This window comes from Hypanus sabinus, chromosome 24 (genome assembly GCF_030144855.1).
Source record: "Hypanus sabinus isolate sHypSab1 chromosome 24, sHypSab1.hap1, whole genome shotgun sequence".
Classification (NCBI taxonomy): domain Eukaryota; kingdom Metazoa; phylum Chordata; class Chondrichthyes; order Myliobatiformes; family Dasyatidae; genus Hypanus; species Hypanus sabinus.
This window is the reverse complement of record NC_082729.1, coordinates 13,102,591-13,123,443: the sequence shown is the minus strand read 5'-3', so window position 1 is coordinate 13,123,443 and position 20,853 is coordinate 13,102,591. Positions and strand designations below refer to the sequence as shown.

At 41.8% G+C, this 20,853-nt stretch overlaps 1 protein-coding gene and 1 long non-coding RNA gene across 5 annotated transcripts in view; one reads left to right on the top strand and one right to left on the bottom strand.

Annotated features, from left to right (window-relative positions):
* Positions 1–3,420: 3,420 nt before the first annotated feature.
* The window catches only part of LOC132380477 (uncharacterized), a 47,171-nt gene continuing 29,738 nt past the window's right edge, over positions 3,421–20,853 (top strand). Inside the window, exon 1 of the long non-coding RNA XR_009507783.1 lies at positions 3,421–12,040. This is a non-coding gene — a long non-coding RNA (uncharacterized LOC132380477). The remainder of the gene's footprint in view (positions 12,041–20,853) is intronic.
* The window catches only part of mecr (mitochondrial trans-2-enoyl-CoA reductase), a 46,311-nt gene continuing 39,069 nt past the window's right edge, over positions 13,612–20,853 (bottom strand). For 3 of the 4 annotated variants that reach the window (XM_059949298.1, XM_059949299.1, XM_059949301.1), the window contains exons 9-10: positions 15,490–15,562; positions 13,612–13,948 (exon numbers count right to left, since the gene is read on the bottom strand). In XM_059949298.1, coding sequence (XP_059805281.1) covers positions 13,791–13,948; positions 15,490–15,562 — 231 coding nt within the window. In that variant the 3' untranslated portion in view covers positions 13,612–13,790. Of the gene's footprint in view, positions 13,949–14,072; positions 15,412–15,489; positions 15,563–20,853 lie in introns of those variants that run through there. The other variant, XM_059949300.1, reaches the window with a different exon arrangement.

Here is a 20,853-nt window from a genome sequence, read left to right as displayed (position 1 = left end):
TGAATTCCACAGATTCACCATCCTTGTTTTGCTTGTTTTAAGAATCTTATGTCAAGGTGTGAAACACTGCGAAGTCGTAAATTCGGGTTTCATTTCATTTACAGTGATGGTCGAATTTCCTTTAGCATGGCAATGGTGGTTGGCATTGGGTGAGTCTGAGTAGATTTTCTTAAAAAATGTTATAAGCATGCTGTAGATTCTTTATCCAATTCACCTCTGAATAGTTAAATCAGACTTTGCTGGACATTGAGCACTAAATTTATTTTTACAGCTTAATAGAGATAAAATGCTGAAATGATGTTATCATTGTTAGTCATAGTCAGGCCCTTTGGCCCAAAATGTCTATGCTGACTGTGTTATACAGAAATCTACTCTCATCTGCTCATGTTAGGACTAGAGCTCTCAAAACCTCTCCAATACATACACTTGATGGTTTTAAAATGTTCAATGGTTCAGTTCACTATCAGAGAATGTATACAACCTGAAATTCTTACTCTTCACAGACATCCACGAAACAGTACTCTAGTAATGTTATGTATTGCACGATACTACTGCTGCTGCAAAAAATTTTGTGGCATATGTGAGTGACGATAAACCTATGGGTCTCTGTTGTGGACTGAGAGTGGGGAGGGGACAGGGAGAGGGGAATCATGGTTGGTAAAAGGGGAAGGGAGAGGGAAGCACCAGAGAGACATTCTGGAATAATTAATGAACAAATTGTTTGGAATCAAATGACCTTGCCTGTTGTCTCAGGGCTGGGTGTGCCTGCACCTACTCCAACCCCCCCCCACCCCATCCCCGGCACTCCTTCTCTGCCACCTGTCCCACACCCCTCCTGTGGCGCTCTATTCCCAACATCCTTTGCTCCTGCCAGATTTACAAACTCGCTCTCCACTCCACATTGACAAGTACAGTACTGTGCAAAAGCCCTGGGTACCCTAGCTGTGTATATGTGCATAAACTCTGCACTGTACCGTATCTGGCAGCTCATCCCAAATACATACGCATCACCCTTTGCACTCAGAAGCTGCCCCTGATATCCCTTTCAAATTTCTGATGCCTGATCTTGCTTCTAGCACACCCTTCCTGGGAGAAAGTTTTTATTTCCTTCACTCTGTCTCATGATCTGATACATTTCCATCAGGTCACCCCTCAGTCTCCTACATCCCAGGCGATAAGGTTCCAATGTCTCCTTGTAACCCAGGCTCCCAAGTTCCAGGCAATGTCCTGGTAAATTTTTATGCTCTTTTTCTAGTTTAATAACATCTTTCCTATAACAAGGTGACCAGAGCTGTACATGATGTTCCAAATGCGGTCTCACCAATGTCTTACAACCCAACTCCTATACTCAGTGCCCTGACTGATGAAGGCCAGCATGCCAAACCCTTTCTTCAAACTTAAATTGTTAGTCTTATAAGAGGTGATCAAAGAAAAATATTAAGCTCTACACTTGGTGGCCACTTTATTAAGTACACCTGCTCATTAATGTGGCTATCTAATCAGCTAATCACGTGACAGCTACTCAACGCATAAAAGCATGCAGACATGGTCAAAAGGTTCAGTTGTTTTTCAGACCAAACTTCAGAATGGGGAAGAAATGTGATATAAGTGACACGATATACAAGGGGTGATTGATAAATTTGTGGCCCAAGGTCGAAGGAGTCCAATTTAGAAAACCTAGCACATTTATTTTTCCAACGGGAAAAATACCTCCAACGGGATCCCACTACCAAGCACATCTTTCCCTCCCCCCTCTTTCTACTTTCTGCAGGGATCGCTCCCTACGTGACTCCCTTGTCCATTCATCCCCCCCATCCCTTCCCACCGATCTCCCTCCTGGCACTTATCCTTGTAAGCGGAACAAGTGCTACACCTGCCCTTACACTTCCTCCCTCACCACCATTCAGGGCCCCAGACAGTCCGTCTAGGTGAGGCGACACTTCACCTGTGAGTTGGCTGGTGTGGTATACTGCGTCCGGTGCTCCCGGTGTGGCCTTTTATATATGGTGAGACCCGACGCAGACTGGGAGACCGTTTCACTGAACACGTACACACTGTCTGCCAGAGAAAACAGGATCTCCCAGTGGCTACACATTTTAGTTCCACATCCCATTCCCATTCAGATATGTCTATCCATGGCCTCCTCTATTGTCAAGATGAAGCTACACTCAGGTTGGAGGAACAACACCTTATATACCGGCTGGGTAGCCTCCAAACTGATGGCATGAACATTGACATCTCTAACTTCTATTAATGCCCCTCCTCCCCTTCTTACCCCATCCCTGATATATTGTTTTTTTCCCCCCCTCCCTTTTTTTTCTCTCTCTCTGCCCATCATTCTGCCTGTTCTTCATCTCCCTCTGGTGCTTCCCTCCCCCTTTCTTTCTCCCCAGGCCTCCCGTCCCATGATCCTTTCCCTTCTCTAGCTCTGTATCCCTTTTGCCAATCACCTTTCCGGGTCTCAGCCTCACCCCACCCCCTCCGGTCTTTTCCTATCATTTCGCATTTTCCCTTCCCCTCCTACTTTCAAATCTTTTACTATCTTCCCTTTCAGTTAGTCCTGACGAAGGGTCTCGGCCCGAAACATCGACAGCGCTTCTCCCTATAGATGCTGCCTGGCCTACTGCGTTCCACCAGCATTTTGTGTGTGCTGCTTGAATTTCCAGCATCTGCAGATTTCCCCGTGTTCGACATTTATTTTTCCTACATTTACACACTTAGTCCAGCAGTCGTGGAGCATAAGGATCCCTTCTTTGTAGAAGTCGGCATCTTGGACCTCCAGAAGTGGTCCACAGCATGGGGTGACTGATAAGTTCGTCAGTACTTATGAGATGAGTAGAGATGAGTTATTCTGCATTTTCACTCAGAGAGTTAAACTGCACATGCATGTAATGAGAGCTGTATAACTCATCCCCTTCTACCTTAGGCTACAAACTTATCAATCACCCCTGTTGTGGACCATGTGGAAGTCCAAGACACTCTCATTACATGCACGTGCAGATCAACTCTTTGTGATCATGCAGAAAGTTTGAAGTTAATAACTCATCTCTTCTACCTTAGGCCACAAACTTATCAATCACCCCTGCTGTGGACCACTTCTACAAAGAAGGGATCCGTATGCTCCACGACCGCTGGACTAAGTGTGTAAATGTAGGCGGGGGGGGGGGGGCGGGGACTATGTTGAAAAATAAATGTGCTAGGTTTTCTAAAATTGACTCCTTTACCTTAGGCCACGAACTTATCAATCACCCCTCGTAAAGTATTGTAAGACTATTTGTACCATGGTGATACTTATGAGTGTTAACGACTATGTTTCTTCTTTTAGGTTTTGGTTTGTTCCTGATGATCGGTAGTGGACAGTTGGTTGCACATTTCGTTTGCCGGAATAACCCCAGTTACTCTTCAGTCAATGTTTGAGAGAGAATGGAGGAAGCTTGGCTGCAGAGATCAAGGAACTAAAGAGAGCTCTACAACTGTGTGGACAGATACCATATCTGTATTCACCTTAGTGTAAAAAAATGTGGCACTTCAGCGATATCATATGCTTGAAATGCAGACCCTACATTTTATTAGTGAGACATAGAAACATAGAAAACCTACAGCACAATACAGGCCCTTCGGCCCACAAAATTGTGCCAAACATGTCCCTACCTTAGAAATTACTAGGTTTACTAAGCTCCATGTACCTATCTAAAAGCCTCTTAAAAGACCCTATCGTATCTGCCTCTACCACCGTTGCCGGCAACTCATTCCGTGCAGTCACCACTCTCTGAGTAAAAAACTTACCCCTGACATCTCCTCTGTACCTACTCCCCAGCACCTTAAACCTGTGTCCTCTTGTGGCGACCTGGTAAAAAGCCTCTGGCTATCCACACAATCGATGCCTCTCATCACCTTCTACACCTCTTATCAGGTCACCTCTCACCCTCTGTCGCTGCAAGGAGAAAAGGCTGAGTTCACTCAACCTATTCTCATAAGGCATGCTGCCCTTGTAAATCCCAGGCAACATCCTTGTAAATCTCCTCTGCACCCTTTCTATGGCTTCCAGATCCTTCCTGTAGTGAGGCGACCAAAACTGAGCACAGTACTCCAAGTGGGGTCTGACCAGGGTCCTATATAGCTGCAACATTACAGGTTATTTGTAGCAAGAATATTATGAAAATCGGGCAACTGAAACAAGAGATTAATTTTACAATCTTTCTCCTGCATTGTTCCGATGTTCAGACAATATTCCTGGCAGAGTGCTTAGAGGATGTGCAGACCAGCTAGCAGATGTTCTCACTGACATCTTCAAAATCTCCCTGAGCAGCGCCACAATTCCAACGTGCTTTAAGGCCGCCACCATCGTCCCCGTGCCGAAGAAGTCTTCAGTGTCCTGCCTAAATGACTACCGTCCCGTTGCACTCACATCCATCATCATGAAGTGTTTCGAGAGGCTCGTCATGAGGCACATCAAGACCCTGCTGCCCCTCACTGAATCCTTTGCAGTTTGCGTATTGTCCCATAAAGTTCATCGATGACACGACCGTGGTGGGTCTCATCAGCAAGAACGATGAGTCAGCATACAGAGAGGAGGTGCAGTGGCTAACAGACTGGTGCAAAGCCAACAATCTGTCTCTGAATGTGACACTCCCCACTGAACATTGACGGCTCCTCGGTAGAGATCGTTAAGAGCACCAAATTTCTTGGTGTTCACCTAGTGGAGAATCTCACCTGTTCCCCAACAGCAGCTTCATAGCAAAGAAAGCCCAGCAGCATCTCCTCTACTATTTGCGAAGGCTGAGGAAAGTCCATCTCCCACCACCCCCCCTCCTCATCACATTCTACAGGGGTTGTATTGAGAGCGTCCTGAGCAGCTGCATCACTGCCTGGTTCGGAAATTGCACCATCTCGGATCGCAAGGCCCTGCAACGGATAGTGAGGTCAGCTGAGAAGATCATTACGGACATTTACACTACACACTGCATCTGCAAGGCAAACAGCAATATGAAGGACCCCATGCACCCCTCATACAAACTCTTCTTCCTCCTGCCATCTGAGAAAAGGCACCAGAGCATTCGGGCTCTCACAACCAGACTATGTAACAGTTTCTTCCCCCAAGTTACCAGATTCCCAATACCCAGAGCCTGATAAGGATTGCTAGAACAGAATTATCTCTGGTATAGGTTGAGACCTTGTAAAATACACTCCAGTCAAGTCTGCTTTTGTTCAGTTTGACTGCTTTGTTGGCGTGAAAACAAACTTGTGAAACTTTTAAAAAGTGAGCACAAAAAGAATTAGTTTATTCAGATTTTTTATGTGTATTCATAGTTGTAGAGTAGGATTTAAAATGCTCCCCAGAAATGTTTACAGTATTCATGTAAAATATAAAATTTTATTTATATTTTGACAGAGTTTATAGACATGTATTTTAATGATTATAATAAATGCATTACATTATGTATATAATTTTTTTTATTTTGTATTATTATATTTAGCGATACTTTATAGCGTGGAATGGGCCCTTCCGGCCCAACAAGTTGCACCATCCAGCAACTCACCTATTTAACACTAGCCTGATCACAGGACAATTTACAATGACCGATGAACTGGTACGTCTTTGGGATGTGGGAGGAAACCGGAGGGAACCCACTTGGTTCTGGAGAGAATGTACAAACTCCTTGCAGAAGGCGCTGGAATTGAAATCCCAACTCTGGAAAACCCTGAACTGTAATAGCAGTCTGCTAACCACTATACCACCATGGTGCCCTTCAACCCCTTTAACTTCAAATTTTAAAATAAATAAAATATTACCCATTGCCGGTTTCTATATGGTGAAATTTAATCTACAAAGTTTGTAAATAAGATTGAAAGAGTACAGCAAAAAAAATTACAAGGATGCTGCCAGGAATGAAAGACTTGAGTTATAAGGAAAGATTGAATAGGTTAGGACTTTATTCCTTGGGATGTAGAAGATTGAAAGGAGATTTGATAGAGGTGTACAAAGTTATGAGGGGTATAGTTAGGATAAATGCAATTAGGCTTTTTCCACTGAGGTTGGATGGGACTAGAATCACAGGACATGGGTGAAAGGTGAAAAGTTTAAGGGGAACATAAGGGGAAATGTCTTCACTCAGAGGGTCGTGAGTGTGTGGAATGAGCTGCCAGCGCAAGTGGTGCATGCAAGCTCGATTTCAACATTTAAGAGAAGTTTGGATAGGTACATGGATGGTTGGGGTATGGAGGGCTATGGTCCTGGTGCAGGTTGATGGGAGTGGATAGTTCAAATGGTTTGACATGGATTAGATGGGCCAAAGGACCTTTTCTACGATGCTAAGACCCCCTTCAATTTAAAGATTTTATTGAACTGGGCATGGATGAAATGCTTGCCTCTCATGGGTCTGCAAAATTCCCATTTACAGCATCTGGTTTACTCATTTGTCCGGAGTTTAACGTAAGCAGGGTGTCCAGGTGGAACCAGGGAGTAGGCTAAGTACTCAGCGGAGCTGTAGTCCAGGTCAAGAACACCAATAGTCAGGAACATGGGTAGATTACAGCTGCAGCTAAGGTCCAAAGTGTTTGTACGTTTCGGCTTGCTTTATGTTTATTAGTGTGTAACATGTGAAAATGAAAGATCTATTGGGGTGCTTAATAACATTTTACATACCATTGAGTACATTTTTAGCAATATTCCAACTGTTTAATAGAAGACACACTCAGTAGCCACTTTATTAGGTACAGGCGTGGAACCTGGAGCGGTCTTCTGCTGCTGTAGCCCATCCACTTCAAGATTCAACAAGTTCTGCATTCAGAGATGCTCTTTGGCTCACCATGAGAGAGTTACTGTCATACACCTGAGAGCTTGAGCCAGTCTGGCCATTCTCTGACTTTTATTAGCAAGGCAAATACCCTGGAGGCTTTTAAGAGACGTTTGGATAGGCACAGGGATGTGAGGAAGATGGAGGAATATTGACATGGTGTATTTAGGAGGGATTCGTGTTTGGGTGTTTCTGATTTACTTTTTAGCTGGTACAGCACAACATTGTGGGCCGAATGGCCTGTTCCTGGGCTGTACTGTTCCATTCTATTCCTGAAGACAGTAAACAGATCACATTGGGGTTTTATGGAAATCTGACTGTTTTGTGGTCATCATAACTAGTTTCTTCAGGACAGGTCACGACACCAACCTTTCCCTCAATGTCAACAAAAGAGCTGATAATTGACTTCAAAAGGGGTGGGAATGTGATGCCTGTGCTCCTGCCTACATCAGTGGTGTTGAGGTTGAGAGTTTCAAGTGAACACCGCCAATAGCCCGTGTCGGTCCACACTGATGTCACGGGCAACAAAGCTTACCAGCGCATCCACTTCCTCAGGAGGCTGAGGAAATACAGCACAGTCCCATCAACATACCAACTTGTATCAATTTTTACCAGACAAAGCATCCCGACTGGGTGCATAATGCAGGAGCTCTGAATGTGACCACAAGAAACCGCGGAGCTGTTGTCACCACAGCTCAGCACATCAGCCCTGTGCCAATGTCTCTGTTCTGTACTTACCATCTCACAATAGACTATAGGTGCAGAAGTAGACCATTCGGCCCTTCGAGCCTGCACCGCCATTTTGAGATCATGGCTGATCATCTACTATCAATACCCGGTTCCTGCCTTGTCCCCATATTCCTTGATTCCCCTATCCATAAGATACCTATTTAGCTCATAAGATACCCATCTCCTCGGTAAAGCAGCCAGCATAACTAAAGCAAATGCAATAAGCATATACGTCTCTGTGCGACAGGTTGAACACACATAGTATAACAGTCTCTGCTTTATTATTTCATATATTATTGCACAATATTCTACATTAGTGAACTATTACTGTATACATTATTCTGCACTTCATTATTAGTTAATACTATTATTTTTATTAATGAGGTGTACAAGATATTAAGAGGAATAGACAGAGAGGACAGTCAGCGCCTCTTCCCCAGGGCAACACTGCTCAGGACAAGAGGACATGGCTTTAAGGTAAGGGGAGGGAAGTTCAAGGGGGACATTAGAGGAAGGTTTTTCACTCAGAGAGTGGTTGGTGTGTGGAATGCACTGCCTGAGTCAGTGGTGGAGGCAGATACACTAGTGAAGTTTAAAAGACTACTAGACAGGTATATGGAGGAATTTAAGGTGGGGGGTTATATGGAAGGCAGAGTTTAAGGGTCGGCACAACATTGTGGGCCGAAAGGCCTGTACTGTGCTGTATTGTTCTTTGTTCTTTTAATGCTGGCTGGTGGTGTAGTGGCATCAGCACTAGACCTCAAGGCCGGGTCCCAACCTGGGCAGCAGCAGAAAAGCCTGGCAACCTATTTCCGTATCTTGCCATGAAAACCCTGTGGTCCATGAGGTCATGAAGAGTCGGACTCGACTTAATGACTGAACACCAGCAAAACTATTACTATATTTATTATTATTGCTAAGTGAGTTTCTAAATGTTGCTGCTGTAATGAAATAATTGCCCATTCAGGATCAATAAAGTATCATTATTATTAGAAATCCTACACACCCTGACCATGCTCCTTTCTCTTCTCTCCTATTGGGCCAAAGATACTAACACCTGAAAGAACCTAGCTGGAACCAGGCTCAAGGATAGCTTCTCCCCCACTGCTGTCAAGATACTTAAATGGACCTCCTGTGCAACAAGGTGTACTCTTGCCTCACAATCTACTTCATTATGACTTTGCACTTTACCTGCACTGCACTCTTTTGGTAGGTTTGACACTTTATTCTGCATTGTTATTCTTTTACCTAATTCTAGTTCAATGCCCTCTGCAATGATTTGATTTGTATAAGCAGTATGCAAAAAAAAACTTTTCACTGTACCTTGGTGCATATGACAATAATAAACCAATACCAGTTGTATTGCCCTCTGAGATGTTGTAACATAAACTAGACAGTGAGCCAAACTCCATTCAAAAATGACATGAGAGTCAGGGTATGGTCTCCTAACTCCTTGGGTTTAATTGCAGACTCAATGGCACAATAAAGTGAATAAGGAGTGAAACCGAAAAACAACAAAATACAGCACAAATATAGCCATTCACACAAGTGAACATGCACAGATGAGTAAGAACTTAGCTAACTTTCCTACAGGTAAGTATTATAGGTTTCTGACTACAGTTAAGTAGTATGTGTAAACCATTAGCATCTAGGTAGGTATCTAATAAACTCAAAATTAATATTCTATTTCAGAAAAATCTTACTGATACCTTTAGATTAACTTCTAAACAATATAACATCAAGTTACAGCCGGGGAAACAACAAGGTGGTTTTAGATAGAAACTTATTTAGCTCCTGACATAAACCTCTGGACTTCTGCTGGCCAAAGTGCTTTCCTACTTCCTGACTGTGCAGGAAATGACCTAATACAGATCTGAAACTGCTCATTTCAAAATAAAAGCTGAATGTGCTTCATTACATAGAAAATAAAACATGTCAATTGCCTGAAGGGTAGACCACCAATACGTTGAAAGTAGCACTGCTGTGACACAACACAGTGGACTCCGACCTAATCTCCAGTGCTCTTTTGTGTAGCTTGCATGTTCATCTTGTGGACCTTACTGTTGAGCTCCAGTTTCTTTCCATGATCCATATATACACCAGTGGCTAAATTAGCTGCTGTATTTTACCCCTTGTGTAGGTGAGTTTTTGGAAAAATGGACATATATTGTTGTATTTTAGTGTTTAAATCCAAGTTTCTTTTAGAAACCAGGATGAGGTACAAAATCGTTTCTTCACGATCATTTTATCAACAGCTGATAGAACAAAGAGAACAGGAATGGGGGTCTTACTACTTGAAGAAGGGAGGATCTATAGTAAAGTTAGCACCTGGCATAAAACTACTTTATACCCCAAAGATAAGAAAACTCCCAATCCAAATAGAAAATACTATTTCAATACTGCCGTAGAATTGACCAGTGAGAAAATACTAGCCATTTAATGGAACAATTATGCTTTGTATTGCTACTAGAAGCATATAGAACTATTTGTATAAAATGGCTACTTAAAATACAAGCAGATAATTGATTGTAAAACTAGAAAGTAACAATTAAAATTAAACAGACTGATCCAACAGTGTCAAAGAGTACTGAGGGAATGGAGGGTCGAGGGATGGTTAAGGTTATTTTGGGAGGTGACATAGATGCAGTGTGCCAAAGCTCTCTGAGGGGATATTAGAAATTTAAAAATGTATTTAATATGTTGAATTTATACTTGCCACCCTCTGCAGAATTCAAATATTTGTCTGGATCGAGGGCCAACCCCGAGGAAGTTAGTTCAGAAAGTTAGCCCCACCATTTTAACTGCATTTTACAGGAGCACCACGGGGAGCATCCAGACAAATTGCATCTCTATCTGGTATGGGAGCAGCAGAGCATCAGACTGGAAGTCCTTACAAAGGACTGTGACAACAGCTGAGAGGACCATAGGGGACGTTTATTAGGAGCAGGGCCCTTAACAACCATCCAGCATCCTCTTTTGAATTTCTACCATCAGACAGGAGACTCCAATGCATAAAGACAAGACTGGTCAGGATGGGAAACAGTTTCTTCCCCCAGGCTGTTAGGCTTCTGAACTCCCTGTCGCATCGCATTCAAAGTATCACTGGTTAATTTGTTCTGTACTTTACAATATTTAAGAAATGCACTTTACTTTGTTTATTTATGTGTAATTCATCTGTAAATTTTATCCTTACTTTCCTCAGTTATTGTGTGTCATATATGTAGTACTGTGCTTTATACCCGGGTCTAGAGAAATGTTGTACATATATGTACGTTTGTAGTTAAATGACAATAAACTTGACTTCACTTCACTACTCTTCCATAACCAAGCTCATGGTGCCCGAGAACAGAAACTTTATGTAGTCAAATTAATTGAGCCAAGAAACATAGAAAAACTACAGTACAATGCAGGCCCTTCGGCCCACAATGCTGTGCCGAATATGTACTTACTTAGAAATTACCTAAGGTTACCCACAGCCCCCTATTTTTCTGAACTCCATGTAGCCAGCCAGGAGTCTCTTAAAAGACCCTATCATATCCGCCTCCACCACCATTGCTGGCAGCCCATTCCACACACTCACCACTCGGTATAAAAAGAAAATCTCCTCCGTACCTACTTCCAAGCACCTTAAAACTGTGTCCTCTTGTGACAACCATTTCAGCCCTGGGAGAAAGCCTCTGACTATCCACACGATCAATGCCTCTCACCATCTTATACACCTCTATCAGGTCACCCCTCATCCTCCGCCACTCCAAGGAGAAAACGCCGAGTTCACTCAACCTATTCTCATAAGGCATGCTCCCCAATCCAGGCAACATCTTTGTAAATCTCCTCTGCACCCTTTCTATAGTTTTCACTTCCTTCCTGTAGTGAGGTGACCAGAACCGAGCACAGTACTCCAAGTGACTCACAGTGCTTCAACTGACTCTGAAGACTAGCAGTATTCGTTTAATGTTTAGATGTTCTTTTCAGCCGCAGTGTAGGCTTCGTTTCCCTTTTGAGAGTTTAGTTAGCGGCCCTGTCTGGCCCAGCGTTTATTGTTTTCTTCGATTTTGGAAGTCCAGTGGCTCAGGGAAGGCCGAATGCAAAACAGCAGCAAAGCTTTGCTGTGCTCTGTCCAAGTCTCGACAAGCACTACGACAACAAGAATGGAGTTAAATGTAATCACAATTAAATAATAATTGCCTGACAAGTGCAAATTCACGAACGCAATTGCCGTATCTACTGCACTGCCGAATCCGTGGTTGTGACACCCGAGCTGTAATAGTGTTGCGCTAACTGCTATGCTATGGTGTCACCCCATTAAATAATCTTGAAACTTGCAATGATTAAGAAAAAAAAAAATTGGACAAGAACTACGATACCACCCTAATGTCCTTCATCCTAGGCTGAAGCGGTACCATTCCGGGTCTGCTGATGACACAAAGCCGACTGATCGTGTGGGCCACCAGGATGATATGGAAAAAGGTCTGTGGGCAGTGACAGACAAAAAAAAAATGCATTCAACCAGATTGGTAGGTGTAAAAAGAAGTTTTTTTTTTAAAAACAGCAAGTTTGAAAATTTATGTTTCCTACTGAGATTGCATCTGGAATATCGTGCACATGTCTGGTCTCCCTAACTAAGCAAAGACATACTTGCGTATTGCAGCTGAGTTCAACACGTTGTTTATCACATTAGTGGAGCTTTGAAACACGCACAAGGGAAAGATGTTTCTCACTCAGTGGCCTCTTCAGTAGGTACACCGACTCATTAATGCAAATATCCTCAGCAGCCAATCAAGTGGCAGCAACTCAATGTATAATTATTACACATTATTATTGCAAATTATTGCACATTGGCAAATTATTATTGAGCATATTATTATTCTGTACTTTGTTATTAGTTAAGTCTGCACACTGCTAAATGTGTCTTTAAATGTTGCCGCTGTAATGAATGAATTTCCTACTAGGGATCAATAAAGTACTTATTATTATTACAATGAAAGCTCAACGTCAGGCACTTGAATAAAAGGGGATAACTACACTCACTTGCCCCATCATTGAAATGTTCCCACAATCAATAACCTCACCGTAAGGACTCTTTATCTCATGTTCTTGTAATTTATTGCTATTCATTTATATCAGCATTTGCACAGTTTGTTCTCTTCTGCACTCTGGTTGATCTTTCATTGATCCTGTTTATAGTTACTATTCTATAAATTTGCTGAGTATGCCTGCAGGAGAATGAATCTCAGGGTTGTATATGGTGACATATATATACACTTCGATAATAAAATTTACTTTGAACTTTGAAAGGAATCAAGGGAATTTGTGAATAGATATAAAGAGATCAGCAAATTCTGAATTGCAGAGAAGGCCCACAGAGCTGAATAGCCTTCTCTTGCTTCTATTTATGTCCATAATAAACCCAAAATTTATACAGAGCTTAAGTCTGCATCTACAACACACTTCATAAGTTGGGATGTTGGAGAAGGCAGTTTGGGTTCGGAGGAGCAGAGCTCACGACTGTGTTGCTGCCCGCTACTCAAAGGCATGAGAGTTGGTGCGTGAAGGCGGCTTGTGGTAGATTGTCATGGTTACCTCACTTGCGATCGCGAGACTCTTTTGCACAGTGATAGCGTAAGTCTTGTCTGGTGGTGCGATTGTAGAAGCCATGTAGCCTTGATTGTAGACTGACGAGGCCTCAAGCCAGGGGCTTGCCTACAGCTGCAGGCCAGGTGAGGAAACGCTGGGGGCGGTGCAATGTGGCGTTGGGGGCTGTCTTCTCCCACTGGTGCTGACCTGCCATGTTCGAGCGGTGGAACGACAGTCTGGATTGCGTGCATCTGCACACTGCCAGGAGATTGCAGGACATGTCACTGAAGGTCTTCCACTACTTATGTGTTATTTTTCCACGCGATTGCTTCTTTACTTGCTTTTTTGAATGTGCTATTTTGTTCGTTCTGCACCATGGCCCCCGAGGAACGCTGCCTCATTCACCCTATCTATTATGGTTGGATGATAATTAAACTTGATTTGATTTGTGTATCACTCTACTGTCAAGATAAAGCAAACAGGGAGAAAGAAAGTGACACAACTTACATGATACACATTAAGGCTTTCATTGTACATATCCAGTTAATTTCCCATTCTTACAGATATGGTGAAAAGTTTATACATCAGACTGGATGGAATAAAGCTGAAAATAAACTAACCTTCGTGTTCTTTCTGAAACTATCTGATTTCTAAATCTATCTAGATTAGTTACAAATTATTAAAATGGTATCACATGATTAGAATCTGTTTGCTTGATATAAATGGTGTGGTAGCAGCTTTGAGGGCTTCTTGATAGTCTTGAAATTGAACCTCAGTGCAAATTGGCGCCTTCAGCTTCCCTGCTTGAATGAAGCCACACAAATGAGAGATCATTTCCTGCAGCAAACCTGGCAAAGCAGAAACGCAGCTTCAAAAAAATATAGAGTTCCATCGTGTTACATGAAAAGCACACACATAGGATATTAAATAACAAGAAATTGAGGGAAGCAATAATGAATCAGAATTACTATCATCAGGATATGCCATGAAATTTATTAATTTTACAGCAGCAGTACAATGAAATACATGATAAATAAATATAGAGAAAAAACTGTTACATTAACGTGTATGTATGTGTATTATTACTGTTTTATTGTCGCCAAACAATTGATACTAGAGCGTACAATCATCACAGTGATATTTGATTCTGCGTTTTGCGCTTCCTGAGAGAGAGAGATAGAGATAGAGAGATAGAGAGAGAGAGTGTGTGTGTGTGTGTGTGTGTGTGTGTGTGTGTGTGTGTGTGTGTGTGCACGTGTGTGTGTGTGTGTGTGTGTGTGTGTGTGTGTGTGTGTGTGTGTGTGTGTGTGTATATGTTTGTATATATACACACACACACTTTTTTGAAACAGTCAAGTTAAAATGGATAGGTACATGGAAAGTAGGAGTGTTGATGTCAATGGTCTGGGTGCAGGTCAATTGGACAAGGCTGTTTAAATAGTTCGGCATGGACTAGATGAGCCAACGGGCCCGTTTCTGTGCTGTACTTTTCTACATCTATACAAATATACCCAAAGATGTGGCCTCCCCAGCTATCCGTGCCAATGAATTCCACAGATTTACCACCCTATGTCTGAGGAAATTCCTCCGCACCTCTGTTCTAAATGGACATCCTTGTATTCTGAGGCTGAGTCTCCTTGTCCTAGACTGCTCCATTATAGGAGGAATCTTCTCCATGTCCATTCTATCTAGGCTTTTCAATATTGAATGATACTCCCCCCCTCCCCACCATTCTTCTAAACTTCAGTGAATACAGGCCTAGAGCTATGAAACATTCCTCATACATTAACCCTTCCATTCCTGTGAACCTCCTCCGGACCCTCTCCAATGCCAGCACATCCTTCCTCAGATAAGGGGTTCAAAACTGCTCATAATAGTCCAAGTGCAGGCTGACTAATGCCTTATGAAGTCTCGGCATTACATGCTTTCTTGTTTATTCTAGTCCTCTTGAAATGGATGCTAACATTGCATTTGTCTTTCTAACTTTAAAATAAATTTAATCAGGGAATTTCAACATTACCTCCCAAGTCTCTTTGCACCTCTGATTTCTGAATCTGCTCCCTATTTAGATTTTTATTATTAATTGTAAAGTTAAATGAGTGGTAATTCATGACGAAAGTTGCGTGATCTGCTAACAGAAGAAAAAGGAACATAGCATGCTGGCTTGAATGCCATAATTTCAATTACCAAATCGCATCATTCAAGCTAAGTTTTATAAAGGAAGAAGGAAGTCAGATGATCCAAAAATCAACATCAAACCAAAGAATTGACTGAGAATAATTACAAAAGACTGTCTGTATTCTTCCTTGCTCTGAAAAATAATAAAGCCTCATCAGAATTAAAGTAATCAAAACCCACGAGGCAAATTTCAGCTTCAAAGTAGACTCACCGTGCCCATGGTCTTTTTTCCACTGTGTCACCCAGAACCCACGGATCTTAACATCTTTAAAGATTAGTGTACTCTGGGAAGGAGAAGAATAAAGTGCTAAAATCCCGATGTTAACATCCAGATCAGACAAAGCACATTTTTCTGCACTAGCATAATATACATACAGTAACATTCCTTGTTAAAAAGCCATAGAACACCACAGCACAGAAACAGGCTCTTTAGCCCATCTAGTCTGTACCAAACCTATTAAACTGCTTAATCCCATCGACCTGCACCCAGACCAATGCTCTCCATACCACTCACATCCATGCACCTATCCAAATTTTTCTTAAATGTTGAAATCAAACATGCATGCACCACTTTTGTTGGCAGCTCGTTCCATACGCTCACCAGCTTGAGTGAAGAAGATTCCCCCCTCATGTCACCCTGTAAACATTTCACCTTTTGCACTTAGACCTCGAGGTCTAGTCTCGCCTAACCTCAGTGGAAAAAGCCTGCTTGTGTTTACCCCACCTATACCCTCATAATTTTGTACACCTCTATAAAATCTCTCCTATGCTCCTGGGAATAAATTTGTAACCTATTCAATCATTCCTTATAACTCAGGTCCTCCAGTCATGGCAACATCCATGTAAATTTTCTCAGCACTCTTTCAATCTTATTGATATGTTTCCTGTAGTTCAATGACCAGATTAGACCTCAATAATGTCTTATACAACTTAAATTTAATATTCCTACTCCTGTACTCAATACTTTGATTTAAGAAGACCAATGTGTCAAAAGCTCTCTTTACAACCACATCTACCTGTGATGCGATTTCCAAGGATTTATGGATTTGTATTCTCAGATCCCTCTCTTTTACTGCTATCCTCGGTGCCTCATCGTTTAAATGCTACCCTGGCTTGTCGTCCCAAAGGGAGGCACCTCACACTTGTCTGCGTTAAATTCCGTCTGCCATTTTTCAGCCCCTTCTTCCAGCTGGTCCAGATCCCGCTGCAAGCTTTGATAGTCTTTCTCGCTGTACAGTTCACCCCCAACCTTGGTGTCACATCCACAAGTTTGCTGATCCAGTTTACCACATCATCATCCAGATCACTAACATAGATGACAAACAACAACGGACCCAGCACCGGTCCCTGCGGCACATCCGACTCACCGCCCTCCATCTACAACCGCTCTCCCACAAAGCCAATGTCTAATCCAATTTACTACTTCATCCTGAATGCCAAGCAACTTCATCTTCTTGACCAGCCTGCCATGTGGGACCTTGATAAATATATTGCTAAAGTTCATGTGGACAACATCCACTGTCTTCCCTTCACCAATTTCCCTGGTAACTTTGCTATAACTGATGGTCCCCTAAAACAGAATACAGAGCCAATAATCACTGCTCAAAAGGCACAACACTAAAACCTGTCAGGAACTTCTGCTTTAAGATGCCGCTGGTGATGCCCAGTGGCTACTTATTGGTGGCAAAATACAAGATAAAGAAAGCTACTAAACACCTTATTAATAATGATCGCTGTTAACAATGGAGAGGTGAAAGCAAGAGCAAGGGAAGTCCCAATGCCTGACTGATTTAAGTGCCCGGCCAATTGGAAAGGTCAGATACAGGCCAAATCATGGCAGTGGGGTCTAGACACCTGAGCAGTCTGACAGCGAGGAACAATCTGCTGTCTGGACAATTTAAATACTGTGCCAGATTGGAAAAGTCAGGGTGTTGGGACCGGCCAGTTCTGCTCGCTGCTCTGCTCCGTGCTGAACTAAGGCCACAGTGAAGCTTGGCTTCATGTCTGCGGTCCAGCAACGTTCACTCAGCACTACAATGAACTGAGGGGCTGTGGCCTGCTCCTGCTTCGGGTCTTTCGTAAAAAGAAAGCTCATTCTGGGTGGAATGAGCTTCCAGTAGAAGTGGTAGAGGCAGGTTATTTGTATTGTCATTTAAAGTAAAATTGGATAGGTATATGGACAGGAAAGAAACGGAGGGTTATGGGCTGAGTGCGGGCCAGTGGGACTAGGTGAGTGTAAGCGTCGGCACGGACTAGAAGGGCCGAGATGGCCTGTTTCCATGCTGTAATTGTTATATGGTTATATGATTATAAAACTTCAGCTCTAAATGCAATTAGCTTACTTTTACTGCTTGCATGATTTTATATTTATATAAAATCAGCAAGAAACAGCAAGATCCAGATGGGGATATATTTTTGCACTACTTTCTGCTTGAATTTTCATCCTTGGATTAGTCATCTTTGGCAAACTACATTAGTGAATGATAAGGACATTTTCAGCTTCACCATTAACACTTGAAATCCAGAATAATATAGGTACAACAGGGAGAAAAAATCAATCAAAGCCAGGCAGTAAAATCAAGTCACATTGGCATTCCATCTCACGTTACTTCACAGAGAGCTGTCACTTATACACACTTGGCTGTAGAGTCTAAACACAAAAATACAACTGCAGATGCTGTGGATCTGAACACTTAAAGGTACATACTCTAACCACCTGTGCTGGGAACCTAATGCAAACCATTGCCTGCAGCAACAAAATTCTAATCTCAGTAACACCTGTGTAGCACCGGTCTTATCGCGTGTGACCAGTCGCCGCACTCTTTGAGAAGATCAAACCACACTAGGTACTAGCGGGCCATCAGAAAATTCTAGGTAAACTTAATTTACATAAGAGTGAACTTCTCCCAGTTAATAAAGAAGCACAAGAACTAACATTTCATGATCTCTCTCTTAAAGTAGTCCATAATCAATTTACTTATCTTGGAATTACAGTCACAAGGAAGTTTAAAGATCTCTTTCGTGAAAACTTTGTCAACCTTTCATATGCTATAAAACAGAGTCTGGTACAATGGTCACCTCTATCTATGTCTTTGGAAGGTCGTATTAATGTTGTTAAAATGTATGTTCTCCCCAAATTTTTATACCTATTTCAATCTATCCCAATTTTTATTCCTAAATCTTTTTTTGATTCCTTAGACTCTATTATTTTGTCATATCTGTGGCAGAATAAGCGCTCTAGAATTAATAAAATCCATCTCCAAAAATCTAAAAAAGAGGGTGGCATGGCTTTACCTAACTTTCATTTATATTATTGGGCAGCTAATATACGTTGTGCTACCTTCTGGTCTTTCTTCCATGGCCAACCCGAGTGCCCTAACTGGGTGGCGATGGAGCTTAGCTCCACCAAAGAATTATCTATCTCTGCACTTCTTGGCTTTGCACTCCCTAGTAGTCTGCCCAGATCAATAGCTAATCCTCTTGTTAGACACACTTTGCGTATATGGGCTCAGATCAGGAAATGCTATGGTTTCCAGGGGTTTTTCGTTTCCAGCCCTATTGCTCATAATCACCTTTTTTTACCTACTACATACGATTCAGCATTCCAGGTTTGGTATAGGAAGGGCATTAGACATTTTGAAGATCTTTTCATTGATAATCGCTTCTCTTCTTTTCAGCAGCTCTCTGTTAAGTTCAATCTGCCCAATGCTCATTTTTTCAGATATCTCCAAATCCAATACTTTATTGCTCCTTTAATTCCTAACTTCCCTGAAATGCCTGTGAAAAATGCTATGGACCTATTTCTTTCCATGAATCCACTAGGTAAAGGCTTAATATCAATCATCCGAGATAAACTAGCGGCCTTACGACAGGCCCCCATGGATAAAATCAAAATAGCCTGGGAGCAGGATTTAAATATCTCCTTATCTGAGGAGATCTGGGATTCAGTCCTCAAATCGGTTAACTCAACCTCTCTTTGTGCTCGCCACTGCCTTTTACAGTTTAAGATTGTTCATAGATGTCTAAATCTAAACTATCTCGATTCTACCCTAGCGTTAGTCCGCTCTGTGATAAATGCAAGAGGGGCGTGGCCTCTCTCATCCATATGTACTGGTTCTGTCCAAGCTTGGAGAAATTCTGGAAAGGTGTCTTCACTACGTTATCGTGTATTCTGAATCAGCACCTAGAACCAAACCCCTTAATTGCTCTGTTCGGTTTTTGGGGCGAGACAGATTTATGTCTGGGTCCGACCAAATGCCGAATATTATCCTTTTCCTCTCTCCTGGCTAGACGCTTGATCCTCCTCAGATGGAGAGATACTGCCCCGCCCACTCAAGCTCAATGGCTTAACGACATCATGGTCTGTTTGGACCTCGAAAAAATTCATTATTCAGTTCTCAATTCGGATCTAAAGTTCCATAAGGTCTGGGGACCTTTTATCGAGTACTTTCATAACCTTCCTCTTGACTAGGGTTTTTTTTTCTCTTCGGTCCCTTGCTTTCAGCTCCTTTTTTTTCTGGTAGAAGGCATTATTATCCTCTGTTGCTGAGTGTATTCACAGTCTGGGAGTTTGGCTGTCCTGACTTATACTCTCTATATTGTGTTGTTGTTGGTCTGGAGTTGCTGTTGTTTTCTCTTGTGTTGTGGGGCTTGGGGAGGACACTAAGCTTATTTGTCTTTAATTTAGGTGCTTTTTTTTTTGCTAAATTCTCTTCCTTTGTAACATATTGTTATTGTATGCTTAATTTTGCACTGTTTTAATGTTCCTCATTGGGATTTGGGGTTTTTAATTTGTAAAATGTTTTGAAAAATTTTAAAAAATTTTTAAAAAAAAAGAAAATTCTAGGTATCGGAAGGAGGCAGCGAATGGAAACCACACACTTCTGGAAATATGGTTTTGTTTACAAGAAGAAGAAAAACAATATGTACAAAGTATTTACATAAGCAAGAACAATTCAGAATTTCAACATTCTATTTAGGTTCCAAATCTTAGATATCAAACCACAACAAATTCCTTTTTAATTGGAATCAGTGAGATTCTTTTATTACTCTGATCTCTCTAGCTAATTAGAACTGGTGTTATTCCCTATTTAAAAGTTTACAGACTAAACTTTCCTTTTTACTTATCCCTAGTTAGTTAGAAAACCAAATATAATTACTATTCTTAAGTATTATACTTAACTTCAGTTTCAGTTCCAGGCAGTGTATTTACAAGTTTAAATTCAAATTCAAAAAATTATATGTGTACGTATATATATACACACACATACACATATACACATACACACACATATACATATACACACACACACACACGCAGTTTAACTCCTTTCACAACAATTCTCCAACATCACACCTTTTAAACAAAGTAAATCTCATTCAGTAAATTATCAAAGTCCTTGCAAAAATAATCAGTTCTTGGAGAGAATCAAATTTGGATTCTTCGAAAGAAATTAAACTTGCACATCCAACCATATTAAATCATCTGCATCATTACATATTTCGCTCCCACGCTGGTTCTTCGACTCTTGGGTGGCTCACCATTTTGTTTCTTGGTTCAATGGAATGAAATCGT